The 14,434-nt window shown below is 34.2% G+C and overlaps 1 protein-coding gene across 1 annotated transcript; it reads left to right on the top strand.

Moving 5' to 3' along the window:
• Positions 1-5,480: 5,480 nt before the first annotated feature.
• On the top strand, positions 5,481-9,933 carry szl (sizzled; the record flags this gene model as incomplete). Its single annotated transcript, XM_079809110.1, has 4 exons — positions 5,481-5,758; positions 7,562-7,731; positions 7,803-7,895; positions 9,623-9,933. 4 exons carry the CDS (start codon positions 5,481-5,483, stop codon positions 9,931-9,933), a joined length of 852 nt encoding a protein of 283 aa, XP_079665236.1.
• Between the last annotated feature and the right edge of the window lie 4,501 nt (positions 9,934-14,434).

Here is a 14,434-nt window from a genome sequence, read left to right as displayed (position 1 = left end):
AATAAAACCGTACAATACAAAAATAACACTGAATACTGAATGCACTTTTTCAATTTTTTTTGCACAAAATGTGTCCGTGTCACAACAATGCAGCACACTATTGCACTTTAAACACAGCTCAAGTTCCTCAGTTATAGGATCAAGTAGACGCTGTCTTGAGCTCAAACGCCGTCCACAGACCGACTGAACGAGTCCCATTAACAATCCAAACAGCAGGCCGGAGAGCGGCAGCAGGGCCGTTACAAAGAATAACACGCACCCGGGGGGTAATCAGCGCCGAGAGGGGTGCTTAACCTAACGCATGGACCCCATTGTTCTCCTAAATGGGCCTGTGTCTCTAATTGCCCAGTTAGGTCCCTCAGTAGCGGCCGTCTGTCCAGGGCAGTAAAGCGGCTCAGAAGCCTGGGGCCGACGGGAACACAGCCGCAGACTTACACTGTCTGTTTTCAAATCATTTCAATGCGCTTTCTCGTCATAAACCGATTCCAGACTGATCTCACGTGTTTCGTCCTCCAGACAGACTTTGGTCAGATTGTGGCACTTTTATCTTAGTCATGCGGAAACCCTGGCGTCTCACACAAAACCTAGTTAGTCTTCGAATAACGTACATTATCCATTTCAGCTCCAATCTTTATAAATGTGTGAGGTAATGCGTATCATTTAGATCTGTTTTGAGGATTCTCTTGATTGATATGTTCATTATTTGTCTTTTCTTACACGTTTTTTTATGCTTTTAGCAGATGCTATTAGAAGTGAATTTCACTTCAAAAGTACAAATATTAAAAAACTGCATGCATAAATGTTGCTTGAGATGCAGTTTAACATCTCAATGTGCCTTATATAATATTCTGAGAGGCCTGGAAAAGTCATGAAAAATGAATACAGTTCATAGTGAAATGGTCTAGTTATGCGCACCTTCTAAAATTATTAAATTATGGAATGGTTTATCTCATCTAGCAAAAAAATGTTCTTTAAAATGTTTCAAAAGATGTATAAAGAAGCATTTTATTGCTGCTTTGTAATTGTGTTTTTTTGTTTGTTTGTTTGTGTATTGATGTCTCATGCACTTTATATGGTTTGTTTTTGAGTATATCATTATCATTTTCATTTATTATATACATGCTGTAATTAACTTGTTGCAGTTATATACATTCATATATTTACAATGTTTTTTGTTGTTGTTTAGGTGGAGGCTTTAAAATAAGCCCTTTGGGTTTGTTGCCTCTCCCTGCACAGTGTATGGATTGTACTTTTGTTTTTTTTATATTGTGTATATTTTATATTTGTGCAAATAAACTAAAACCTAAACCTTTAAAATATTTAACCGGCTCTTTCTCATTTTCATTGTTTTAATGAAAATGCATGGGTCAGAAGTTGGAATTATAGCATGTAAACACAGATATGTTGTAAAAACATTTCTCTAATGTTATGAAAAGGTTATTTCTGCGTGTAAAAGGAACGTATATAATAATGTCCAGTGTGAATCCCTGTAGACGCTGGTTTGGCCAGAGGGACCCTGCAGAAGTCAAGGGCTGTAAATGCTAATGTCACGAGCACTAATGTGAGATAATCGAGTGAAGTGCGCTGTGTTAAGCACGTCTGAGACATTAGTGGGACATCTGCAGCTGGAGCTGGAGGATTTGAATACGAATGATGGCTCAGATCAAAGGTGGGCCGCTGGACAGGTAGACTGCAGACCGGCGGGCAGACAGACAGCTCCAGAGCCTCTCGCTGGCAGAGGAAGCTCACATTGACCTGCTGGAGCCAGAGGAGCTGTCAGCGCGCTGGAGACGCCTGTCTGTCTGCCCGCCGGTCTCCACGCAGACCAGACGTTTGAGGAGCACGTCCTCAGAAACCGGCTGCAGAACCTCACTGAACCTACACACAAGTATAGGGAACATCTGCAGGCGTTTAGGCCACGTTTGACCGCTTTTGTGCTGTAAATGTGTCAAGCATCGGGTGAAACGGCATGAACACCATCCAGGATAAAATAATAAGGAATCATATGATTAAATAAAACTGCAATAATAAAACAATTTAAAAGATAGAGAGATATCGATAACAATCTTGAGTATTTATCGTTCATTTTTTACATTGTTATCATGTACTAAAAGTTTCGCACACTCACACAAAATGTTATAATAAAATATATAGTGAAATTTAGAGCTAAATTGCATGAAATTAACCAACATATTATTTGATATTTTTATTATTTACTGTTCTGAAAAGTGTATAAATGAAGAAAATGTTACATAATTTATGTTTGCACAGACATTTTATTATTATTACTTATCCTGTTTTATCATCTGAATCATGTACTAAAAATTATGTTTGCACAAATATTGTATTAAAAAAATATTTAGTAAAATGTACAAAGTGGTTTTTACTAAATTGCATGAAATTGCAGCAGATTTCAGTTAACATACTAATTGATTTAGACATTTATCGTTAAGTTTTATCATCTGAAATGATCTGAACGTGGACATTAAATGTGTTTGCACAAATATTATATTACAAATATGTGGTGAAACTTAGAGAGTGAACTTAGAGAGACAAAACTGCAAGATTTAATTTAGTTTTTTCATCTGAAATTATCTGAACGTATAAACAAATCATGGACTAAAAATGTCACAAAACATTATGCTTGTACAAATATTTTATGAAAAATTAGTAGGGAAACTTCGAGAGGGATTTTGACTAAGTTTCAGAAAACTTCAGCAGATTTCAACCAACATATTTATTGATTTTTTCATTATTTATTGTCAAGTTTTATCATCTAAAATGATCTGAACGTGGACACTAAAAATGTCCCAAAAAATTTGTTATATATTTTATAAAAAAATATCTAGTGTAATTTAGAGTGAATTTTGCTAAATTGCATGAAATTAACCAACATATTATTTGATATTTTTATTATTTACTGTTCACTTTTATAATCTGAAAAGTGTATAAATGAAGAAAATGTCACATAATTTATGTTTGCACAGACATTTTATTATTATTACTTATCCTGTTTTATCATCTGACATTATCTGAATCATGTACTAAAAATTATGTTTGCACAAATATTGTATACATTTTTTTTAGTAAAATATACTGTGGTTTTGACTAAATTGCACAAAATCGAAGCAGATTTCAGTCAACATACTAATTGATTGATTTGAAGTTTTATCATCTGAAATGATCTGAACGTGGACATTAAATGTGTTTGCACAAATATTATATTACAAATATGTGGTGAAACTTAGAGAGTGAACAAAACTGCAAGATATGGCCGCAGATTTCATATTAATTGATATTTTCATTAATTATCAGTGAGTTTTATTATCTGAAATGATCTGAACGTATAAACAAATTATGTACTAAAAATGTCACTAAACATGCTTCTACAAATATTTTATGGAAAATTAGTAGGGAAACTTAGAGAGTGATTTTGACTAAATTGCATGAAATTCCAGCAGATTTAAACCAACAATATTGATAGATTTTTTCATTATTTATCGTTAAGTTTTATCTTCTGAAATGATCTGAATGTATAAATGAATCATGGACTAAAAATGTCACAAAACATTATGCTTCTACAAATATTTTATGAAAAATTAGTAGGGAAACTTCGAGAGGGATTTTGACTAAGTTTCAGAAAACTTCAGCAGATTTCAACCAACATATTTATTGATTTTTTCATTATTTATTGTCAAGTTTTATCATCTAAAATGATCTGAACGTGGACACTAAAAATGTCCCAAGAAATTTGTTATATATTTTATAAAAAAATATCTAGTGTAATTTAGAGTGAATTTTGACTAAATTGCATGAAATTGCAGCAGATTTCATATTGATAACATTGACTTATATTTTCATTATTTATTGTCAAGTTTAATCATTTGAAATGATCAGAACGTATAAATAAATCTTGTACTAAAATTGTCACAAAACATGTTTGCACACAAACTTAGAGTGATTTTGTCTAAATTGCATTAAATTCCAGCAGATTTAAACCAACAATATTGATTGATTTTTTTTCATTATTTATAGTTAAGTTTTTTCATCTGAAATGATCCGAACGTATAAACAAATCATGTACTAAAAATGTCACAAAACATTATGCTTGTACAAATATTTTATGAAAAATAGGTAGGGAAACTTAGAGAGTGATTTTGACTAAGTTTCAGAAAACGTCAGCAAATTTCAACCAAAATATAGATTTTTTTCATTATTTATTGTCAAGTTTTATCTTCTGAAATGATCTGAACGTGGACACTAAAAATGTCACAAAATATGTGTTGCACAAATATTTTATAAAAAAATATCTAGTGTAATTTACAGTGATTTTGACTAAATTGCATGAAATTGCAGCAGATTTCATATTGATAACATTGACTGATATTTTCATTAATTATCAATAAGTTTTATCATCTGAAATGATCTGAACGTTTAAATTAATATTTTACTAAAAATGTCACAAAACTTTATGCTTGTACAAATATTTTATGAAAATTAGTAGGGAAACTTAGAGAGGGATCTTGACTAAGTTTCAGAAAACTTCAGCAGACTTCAACCAACATATTTATTGATTTTTTTCATTATTTGATTATATGATTATTTATTGTCCCTTGTCCCTTTTTCATTATTTTTTCATATATAAATTAATAATTTACTTAAAATGTCACAAAACATTATGCTTGCACAAAAACTTAGTGTGATTTTGTCTAAATTGCATATAATTTAAACCAACAATATTGATAGATTTTTTCATTATTTATAGTTTAGTTTTTTATCTGAAATGATCTGAACGTATAAACAAATCATGTACTAAAATGTCATAAAAAACATTATGCTTATACAAATATTTTATGAAAAATAGGTAGGGAAACTTAGAGAGTGATTTTAGAGATTTCAACCAACATATTTATTGATTTTTTCATTATTTATTGTCAAGTTTTATCATCTGAAATGATCTGAACGTGAACACTAAAAATGTCACAAAATATGTGTTGCACAAATATTTTATAAAAAAATATCTAGTGTAATTTACAGTGATTTTGTCTAAATTGCATGAAATTGCAGCAGATTTCAGTCTACATACTATTTGTTTTGTCATTATTTATCGTTAAGTTTTTTCATCTGAAATAATTCCTAAAATTGTCACAAAACATTATGTTTGCACAAAAAAACTCTTGTCTAAATTGCATGAAATTGCAACAGATTTAAACCAACAGATTGATTGATTTTAGGTTTTATGATCTGAAATGTCTCATGCACCAAAAATGTGAGCTGAAATAAACGGCCCATGTAACAGTGAGGTTAAGTGTGTGTCTTTGATTGTCCCCCTCACACCCCCCCGTCTGGGGCCCGTTATCTCCTGCTTGTCCCCCTGTCTGCAGGCCTCAGATGTGTGTTTGATAACATCTGCCCGCCTCTATATAAAGACACACACACACACTCATCTCCTGCATCACTCACTCACTCCTTCACTCACCATGGATCTGTCCGGCCTGCTGCTCCTCCTGTCTCTCGGGGCCCACGCCGGGGCCTTCGACCTGGGCCAGACCACTCGCTGCGTCCCCGTCCCGCTCCAGATGAGCGTCTGCCAGGACGTGCCGTATTCGGAGATGAGGTTACCTAACCTGCTGGGCCACAGCAGCCTGGAGGAAGCGGTTCCTCGCTCGGAGGACTGGAGGACGCTGCTCCACACCGGATGTCACCCGCAGGCCCGGGCCTTCGTCTGCTCGCTCATCGCCCCCGTATGCCTGGACAGGTACATCCTCCTCACACACACACACACACACACACACACACACCTCTGTGGAGGCAGGTCCATTCACACCACACGTTCCACTTAACTGCAGGAAACATGCTTCACAATTTTTAAATGAAAAAAAAGGAGTGAAATTTACGTTTTATAATGAAATTTCAACCACAATATTGATTTTATCCTTTAGTTTTTTCATCTGAAATGATCTGAATGTATAAATGAATCATGCACTAAAAATGTCACAAAACATTATTTGCACAAATAGTTTTATTTAAAAATATGTAGTGAAATTTAAAAATGTTTTGGCTAAATTGCAAAGATTGCGACCAACATATTGATTGATTTCTTCATTGTTTATCAATAAGTTTTTTCCTCTGAAATTATCTGATCATATAAATGAATCATGCACTAAAAATGCAACATTTTTTTGCACAAATAGTTTTATTTAAAAATATGTAGTGAAATTTAGAGTTGTTTTGGCTAAATTGCAGGAAATTGCAAAGATTCAAACCAACATATTGATTGATTTTTTAAATAATTTATCATTCAGTTTTTTCATCTGAAATGTTCTGAATGTATAAATGAATCATGGCCTAAAATGTAAAAAAAAAAAAAAATCATGATTTTTTAATTTATAAATATGTAGAAAAATGTACAGTTTTTAATGAAATTGCAGCAGATTGCAACCAACATATTGATTGATTTTTTCATTGTTTATCAATAAGTTTTTTCATCTGAAATTATCTGAATGCATAAATGAATCATGCACTAAAAATGTCACAAAAAATGATTTGCACAAATAGTTTTATTTAAAAAATGTAGTGAAATTTAGAGTTGTTTTGGCTAAATTGCAAAGATTCAAACCAACATATTGATTAATTTTCTAAATAATTTATCATTCAGTTTTTTCATCTGAAATGTTCTGAATGTATAAATGAATCATGGCCTAAAATGTAAAAAAAAAATCATGCTTGCACGATTTTTTAATTATAAATATGTAGTAAAATGTACAGTTTTTAATGAAATTGCAGCATATGGCAACCAATATATTGATATATTTTTTTCATTGTTTATCAATAAGTTTTTTCATCTGAAATGATCTGAATGTATAATTGAATCATGCACTAAATAAATAAAAAAATTATAATTATTGCATATTTTTTTAATGAAAAAAAGTTTTATAATGAAATTTCAACCAAAATATAGATTTTATCCTTTAGTTTTATCATCTGAAATGATCTGAATGTATAAATGAATCATGGACTAAAAATTTCACAAAACATTATTTTGTTTGCACAAATGATTTCATTAAAAAATATATACTAATTTTTTTGGGGGGGAGGGGGGGGGGGGCTAAATTGTATGAAATTGTAGCAAATTGCGACCAACATATTGATTGATTTTTTCATTGTTTATCAATAAGTTTTTTCATCTGAAATGATATGAAGGTATAAATTAATTATGAACTAAAAATGTCACAAGAAACATGCATTTTATAATTAAAAATATGTAGTAAAATTTACAAAGTGGGGTTATAATGAAATTGCAGCAGATTGCAACCAACATATTGATTGATTTTTTCATTATTTATCAATAAGTTTTATCATCTGAAATGATCTGAATGTATAAATGAATCATGCACTAAAAATGTAAAAAAAATTATGTTTGCACAAATATTTTAGAGAGTTGTTTTGGCTAAATATCTGTAAACTGCAGCAGATTCCAGTCAGCACATATTGATAGGTTTTGTCATGATTCCTGCTTGAGTTTTGTGGTGTGTAATGTTGTGTGTTGGTGTGTGTGCAGGTTCATCCAGCCGTGTGGCAGTGTGTGTGTGGCGGTGAAGGAGAGCTGTGCTCCAGTATTGGCCTGTCATGGACACGAGTGGCCCGAGGCCCTGAACTGCGACCGCTTCCCTGCCCAGGACGACACATGCCTCACGCCGCTGCCCAAACACATCAGTGCCTTCTCTAAAGGTGAACACACACACTCACACACACACACACACACACACATGCATGAGCTAACCGTATATCTGTGTCTGCAGAATTCCCTCAGCCCGTGTGTCAGAGCTGCCCGTCTGTGGAGGAGACGCCATCTCTCAAAACCGTGCTGGACGCCCTCTGCCTCAATGACTTCGGTTAGCACTCATATTCATATTCATATTCATATCTGAAAGCCTGTCATGAGCTTTGTAAATCATTATTAGTCACAATTATGACATATTTATCAGATGAAAAGACAAAATTATGCCAGAATTATGACATTAAAATGGCTTAATTGTCACAATTTCAATATTTGAGTCAGTAAATCATAATTTTATCATTTTATGCCATAATTAAGATTAAGTATTAGTTTTAAATATAACTTAGTATGTCGTATTTCAGCTTTTTATCACATAATTTAAATTTTTTAATCTCATATGATATTTGACTTTGTATGTCATAACTTCAAATTGTTTAATCTCATATATTTGATTTTGTGTCATAATTTCACCTTTTTGTGCCATAATACGTCTTTTTATGTCATAAGACAGTCTTAGTCATAATTATAACTTAGAATGTCATAATTTCGACTTTATATAATTAAAAAATTTTAATCTCATATTTGACTTAGTATGTAAATTTCAACTTTTTGTCATAATTTTGTCTTTTTATGTCATAATTTTGTCTTTTTAGGTCATAATTTTGTCTTTTTATGTCATAATTAAGACTTAATCATAATTTTAATTTAGAATGTCATAATTTCAACTTTATCTCATAATTTCAATTTCTCATATTTGACTTTGTGTCATAATTTGGACCTTTCAAGTCATACTTATAGTCATTATCACAAAATTATGACTTTATATGTCATAATTCTGACTCTCATAAATTCCGACTATCTCATAATTTCACCTTTTTATGCCATAATACATCTTTTTATGTCATAAGACAGTCTTAGTCATAAATATAACTTAGAATGTCATAATTTTGACTTTATAAAATTTAAATTTTTTAATCTCATATTTGACTTAGTATGTAAATTTCAACTTTTTGTCATAATTTTGTCTTTTATGTCATAATTTTGTCTTTTTAGGTCATCATTGTCTTTTTATGTCATAATTAAGACTTAATCATAATTTTAACTTAGAATGTCATAATTTCAACTTTATCTCATAATTTCAATTTCTCATATTTGACTTTGTGTCATAATTTGGACTTTTCGAGTCATACTTATAGTCATTATCACAAAATTATGACTTTATATGTCATAATTCCAACTCTCATAAATTCCGACTATCTCATGATTTCACCTTTTTATGCCATAATTTAGTCTTTTTAGGTCATAATTTTGTCTTTTTATGTCATAATTAAGACTTAATCATAATTATAACTTAGTATGTCATAATTTCGACTTTATCTCAATTGCAAAATTTGTAATCTCATATTTGACTTAGTATGTCAATTTCAACTTTTTGTCATAATTTTGTCTTTTTATGTCATAATTAAGACTTAATCATAATTTTAACTTAGAATGTCATAATTTGGACTTTTCAAGTCATACTTATAGTCATTATCACAAAACTATGACTTTGTATGTCATAATTTCGACTCAAATTTCTTCTTTTTGTGTCACAATTATGACTCAGTATGTTATTATTATGAATTAGCTATAATAATGAGTTAGTATGTCATAATTCTGACTTTTTATCTTATAATTATAACTAAGTATATCATAATAATGTCTAAGTATGTCATAATTTCGACACATTTAGTCATTATCTCGTTATTTTATGTCATAATTCAAAGGTGTAATGTGCTCTTGTGTGTTATAACGTGTTGTGATTTTGTGTAGATGTGAACTCAGCTTGTTGTGTGTCTGCAGCTGTGAAAGCCAAGATCTGGCGGCGGCGCGTGCCGTCCTCGGAGCCGGAGCTGATGGTGGAGGGGCCGGTGGAGTTCATCCAGCGAGGGCCTCTTCAGCCCTATGACACGGCCAGCCTCCTCCAGCGCTGGATGCTCATCAACCTCCGCTGCGCACACACTCTGGTGCGGCCCGGCCGAGCCCAGCTCTACCTCATCACCGGCACCATGAGGCCCGGCGGCTCCATCCAGCTGGACCGGCTGTTCCCCGGCCTGAAGAAGGACCTGCACATCGCAGCCGCCACACGCAAGTGGAAGCACCACAAGTGCTGAGCCACCTCCACCTCCACCTACACCACCTACACCTACACCACCTCCACCTACACCACCTCCACCTACACCACCTACACCTCCACCTACATCTCCACCACCTCCACCTACACCACCTACACCACCTCCACCTACACCACCTACACCTGTGTGAAGAGAGAGACGACTGAAGATTATGAACACGAAAAATAATATGATTACACTCAAAAAAATAATTTGTTGAATTTACTTAAAAAAGCAGCGTCAAGTGGTTCCACGCAACTATATTGAGACATTTTTACAAATAACATTTTAGTTATATGAACAAAAGAAAGTCAAGTAAAGCTGACAACATTTCTTTAAGTAAATACAAATCATTCGAATTTGTCCGATACATAATATTTATATGTGCAGTTTACTTAATAATGTTATGTTAAAATTATAAAAGTTTACACATTTATTGATTTAATTTACCTTATTAAATTAACTATTTGCTCTACAAGTGTAAGTGGAAAACTATTAAATATAACAAAAAGCATATTTTTAGAAACAAAATTCTAAATGAACTTAATTGAGAACAGGAAGTCCATCCAGTAAATGAGTGTATGAGTGGCCACAGCCTAAACACACACACTCTTCTAATGGTAACCACAAAATTACACAAACTCCTCTAAATGTCCAACAGAACTGCACATAACACTAACATAAACTAACAACATCTTTCCCTTCACTGAAAAAGATAGAATAACACTTTAATCCCTAAATTTACTCTCCTAATGCAGTCCCTTGCAAAGCATGCTGGGAACTACAGATCCACTGCCCAGTTTGTTCGTTTCACTCAGCGATGTTAAGTTGACCGAACAAACACTTATTAAGCAAAGCTGACAATACTCATTTTTAGTAGAAACAACTCAGTAAATCTAAGTTCATTTAGTTACATGAGTTTTTTAGGTAATGTGAACAAGGATGATTTGAGTGCAACTAACAACAGTGAAAGTTCATTTTTTGAGTGTAAATGAGAGTGATGAGAATTATAACGGAATATATAATACCACCTCTCTCTCTCTCTCACACACACACACACACACACACACACACACACACACACACACACACACACACACACACACACACACACACACACACACACACACACACACACACACACACACACACACACACACACACACACACACACACACACACACACACACACACACACACACACACACACACACACACACACAGCTCTTTAATCTCACAGACTTGAGATGCACTCCAACTGTTGTACATAGAGATTAAATAATTGTAAAGAATATTATCTTTTATTCAGATGTACTTTGTAAAGAAAGATATTCAGATGTAAGTGTATTTATGTCTGTTGTCCATTGTGTGTTTTTTTGTGCTGTAAATAATAAATGTTTCTAAACTACATGATGGTGTTTTGGGTGTTTTCTGTGAAGATCTCCAGTGTTGAGTCTTCTCTGATCAGGGACTGTAGATCAGATGCTCTTCTGCCAAATGTTGTGGATTAAATGTTGTTCTGTACCAATACACCAACATGCATGATTGATGTCCCTGGATATATTTCTTACAGAAAGGATAGACCATCACGAAGAGGAGGGGGAGTTATGATTCATATTAAGGATATTTTCAAATGTGCTGAAGTGAAACTAGATATTGCTGGATTAGAATGTTTGGCGTTAAATGTCATAATGTCCCCAAAAATTAATTTCAATGTTGTGATTTTTCATAATCCACCTTCACATGATTCTTCTTATTATAAATTAGAGGAAGTGTTGAAGTTTTTAAATTGTCGTACTGAAACAATTTTATTTTAGTTTTTAACATAAATTGGGCTGACAAACGTAGTAAGCAAAAATGGAAAGCAATTACAGCCAAACATAATTTTACCCAGGTAATAAAAGGCCCAACAAGGATAACAAAAACAAGTAAAACTCTTATTGATCTTGCATTTACAAATAAATCTGAACGGGTAATAAAAATATATAATCTGCTGACAGGTTTGTCCGATCATAACATGATCCTAGTTGTTCGAAAACTGACATAGAAACGTTTGCAGAGTAATTTTCGTCAAACTTCTAAACCTGGAGCAGCAGGCATCCCCAAGAGTAAGATGATACATTTTGAAAATGATATAAAAAAAATTAATTGGAATGATGCATTACAAATTAGTGACCTGAACAGAAACTGTGAAAATGAGAACCATTGAAAAAATTATTCAAAAGTATACACAACCGTTAAAATGTAGACAAAATAGTGCAGTCTGTGGAAGAACTTGCTATATTGTGCAACATGTATGCTCGACCCTATACCGACTAGGCTATTAAAAGAGATGCTACCAGAGGTCATAGATCCTCTTCTTAATATCATTAATTAATCTTTGTTAGGATATGTACCGAAAACTTTTAAGTTGGCTATTATTAAACCACTTATTAAAAAAATGCAACTTGATCCTACAGAATTAGTCAATTATAGACCAATCTCAAATCTACCCTTTCTGTCAAAAACACTAGAAAAGGCAGTGTCTTCACAACTATGTTCCTTTTTAGAAAGAAATGGAATCTGTGAGGATTTCCAGTCAGGATTTAGAGCGTATCATAGCACTGAGACTGCTCTCATCAGAGTTACACATGATTTACTCTTATCATCCGATCGTGGCTGTATCTCTCTATTAGTGTTACTCGATCTTAGCGCTGCATTTGATACTATCGACCACAACATTCTTTTGAATAGACTCGAAAATGATGTACGCATTAGTGGAATTGCTTTATCATGGTTTAAATCACACCTATGTGACCGTTATCAGTTTGTAGTAGTAAATGAAGATATGTCACACCGATCGCAAGTTCAGTATGGAGTACCACAGGGCTCAGTGCTAGGACCGCTACTCTTCACCCTGTACATGCTACCACTGGGAGATATCATTAGGAAGCATGGCGTTAGTTTTCATTGTTATGCTGACGATACTCAGCTCTATATTTCTTCACGCCCTGAAGAAACTTACCAATTCACAAGATTAACGGAATGCATAGCTGATATAAAACATTGGATGACCGGTAATTTCCTGCAACTCAATTCAGAAAAAACTGAATTTGTAATTATTGGACAAAAAAGCTCCACAAGTAGTAGCCTAGAATACTGTCTAACACTTGATGGCTGTTCTGTCAAGTCCTCGTCGTCAGTGAGGAACCTGGGTGTGCTCTTTGATACCAATCTTTCGTTTGAAAGCCACGTTTCTAGCATCTGTAAAACTGCTTTCTACCATCTTAAAAATATATCTAAATTACGGCACATGCTCTCAATGCAAAATGCTGAACAGTTAGTTCATGCGTTCATGACCTCAAGGTTAGATTATTGTAATGCTCTGCTGGGTGGTTGCCCTGCTCGCTTAATAAATAAACTCCAGCTGGTCCAAAACGCAGCAGCTCGAGTTCTTACTAGAACCAAGAAGTATGACCATATTAGCCCAGTTCTGTCAACACTGCACTGGCTGCCTATTAAACATCGCATACATTTTAAAACTTACAAAGCACTAAATGGTTCAGCTCCCCAATACTTGAGCGAGCTCTTAACATATTATACTCCATCACGTCTACTGCGGTCTCTAAACTCTGGCCAGTTGATCATACCGAGAATATCCAAATCAACTGCAGGCGCTCGATCCTTTTCCTATTTAGCACCTAAACTCTGGAACAGTCTTCCTAACATTGTTCGGGAAGCAGACACACTCTGTCAGTTTAAATCTAGACTAAAAACACATCTCTTTACTGTGGCATACACATAAAACACTTTTTCAATGAAATGATTGTTAGGCTGCATTAACTAGGTCAGCCGGAACCGGGAACACTTCCCATAACACCTGATGTACTCGTGACATCATCAGAAGAACGGCATCTACGCTAATGATAGTCTCTCTGTTTATCCCGAGGTTTACTGCAGTCAGCCGGATCCAGGCCGGATCCAGATCAGATGGTGGACCGACTCATGACCGACACATGACCGACACATCACCAACACATGACCAACACATGACCAACACATGACCAACATATGACCAACACATGACCAACACATGACCAACACATGACCAACACATGACCAACACATGACCAACTCATGACCAACACATGACCAACACATGACCAACACATGACCAACACATGACCAACTCATGACCAACACATGACCAACACATGACCAACACATGACCAACTCATGACCAACACATGACCAACACATGACCAACACATGACCAACACATGACCAACACATGACCAACTCATGACCAACACATGACCAACACATGACCAACTCATGACCAACACATGACCAACACATGACCAACACATGACCAACACATGACCAACTCATGACCAACTCATGACCAACACATGACCAACTCATGACCAACACATGACCAACACATGACCAACACATGACCAACACATGACCAACTCATGACCGACACATGACCGACACATGACCGACACATGACCAACAC

The sequence above is a fragment of the Gobio gobio genome, assembly GCF_949357685.1.
Source record: "Gobio gobio genome assembly, chromosome: 25".
In the NCBI taxonomy this organism is placed as follows: domain Eukaryota; kingdom Metazoa; phylum Chordata; class Actinopteri; order Cypriniformes; family Gobionidae; genus Gobio; species Gobio gobio.
The sequence above is the reverse complement of the archived record's forward strand: the minus strand, read 5'-3'. Positions and strand labels throughout refer to the sequence as shown.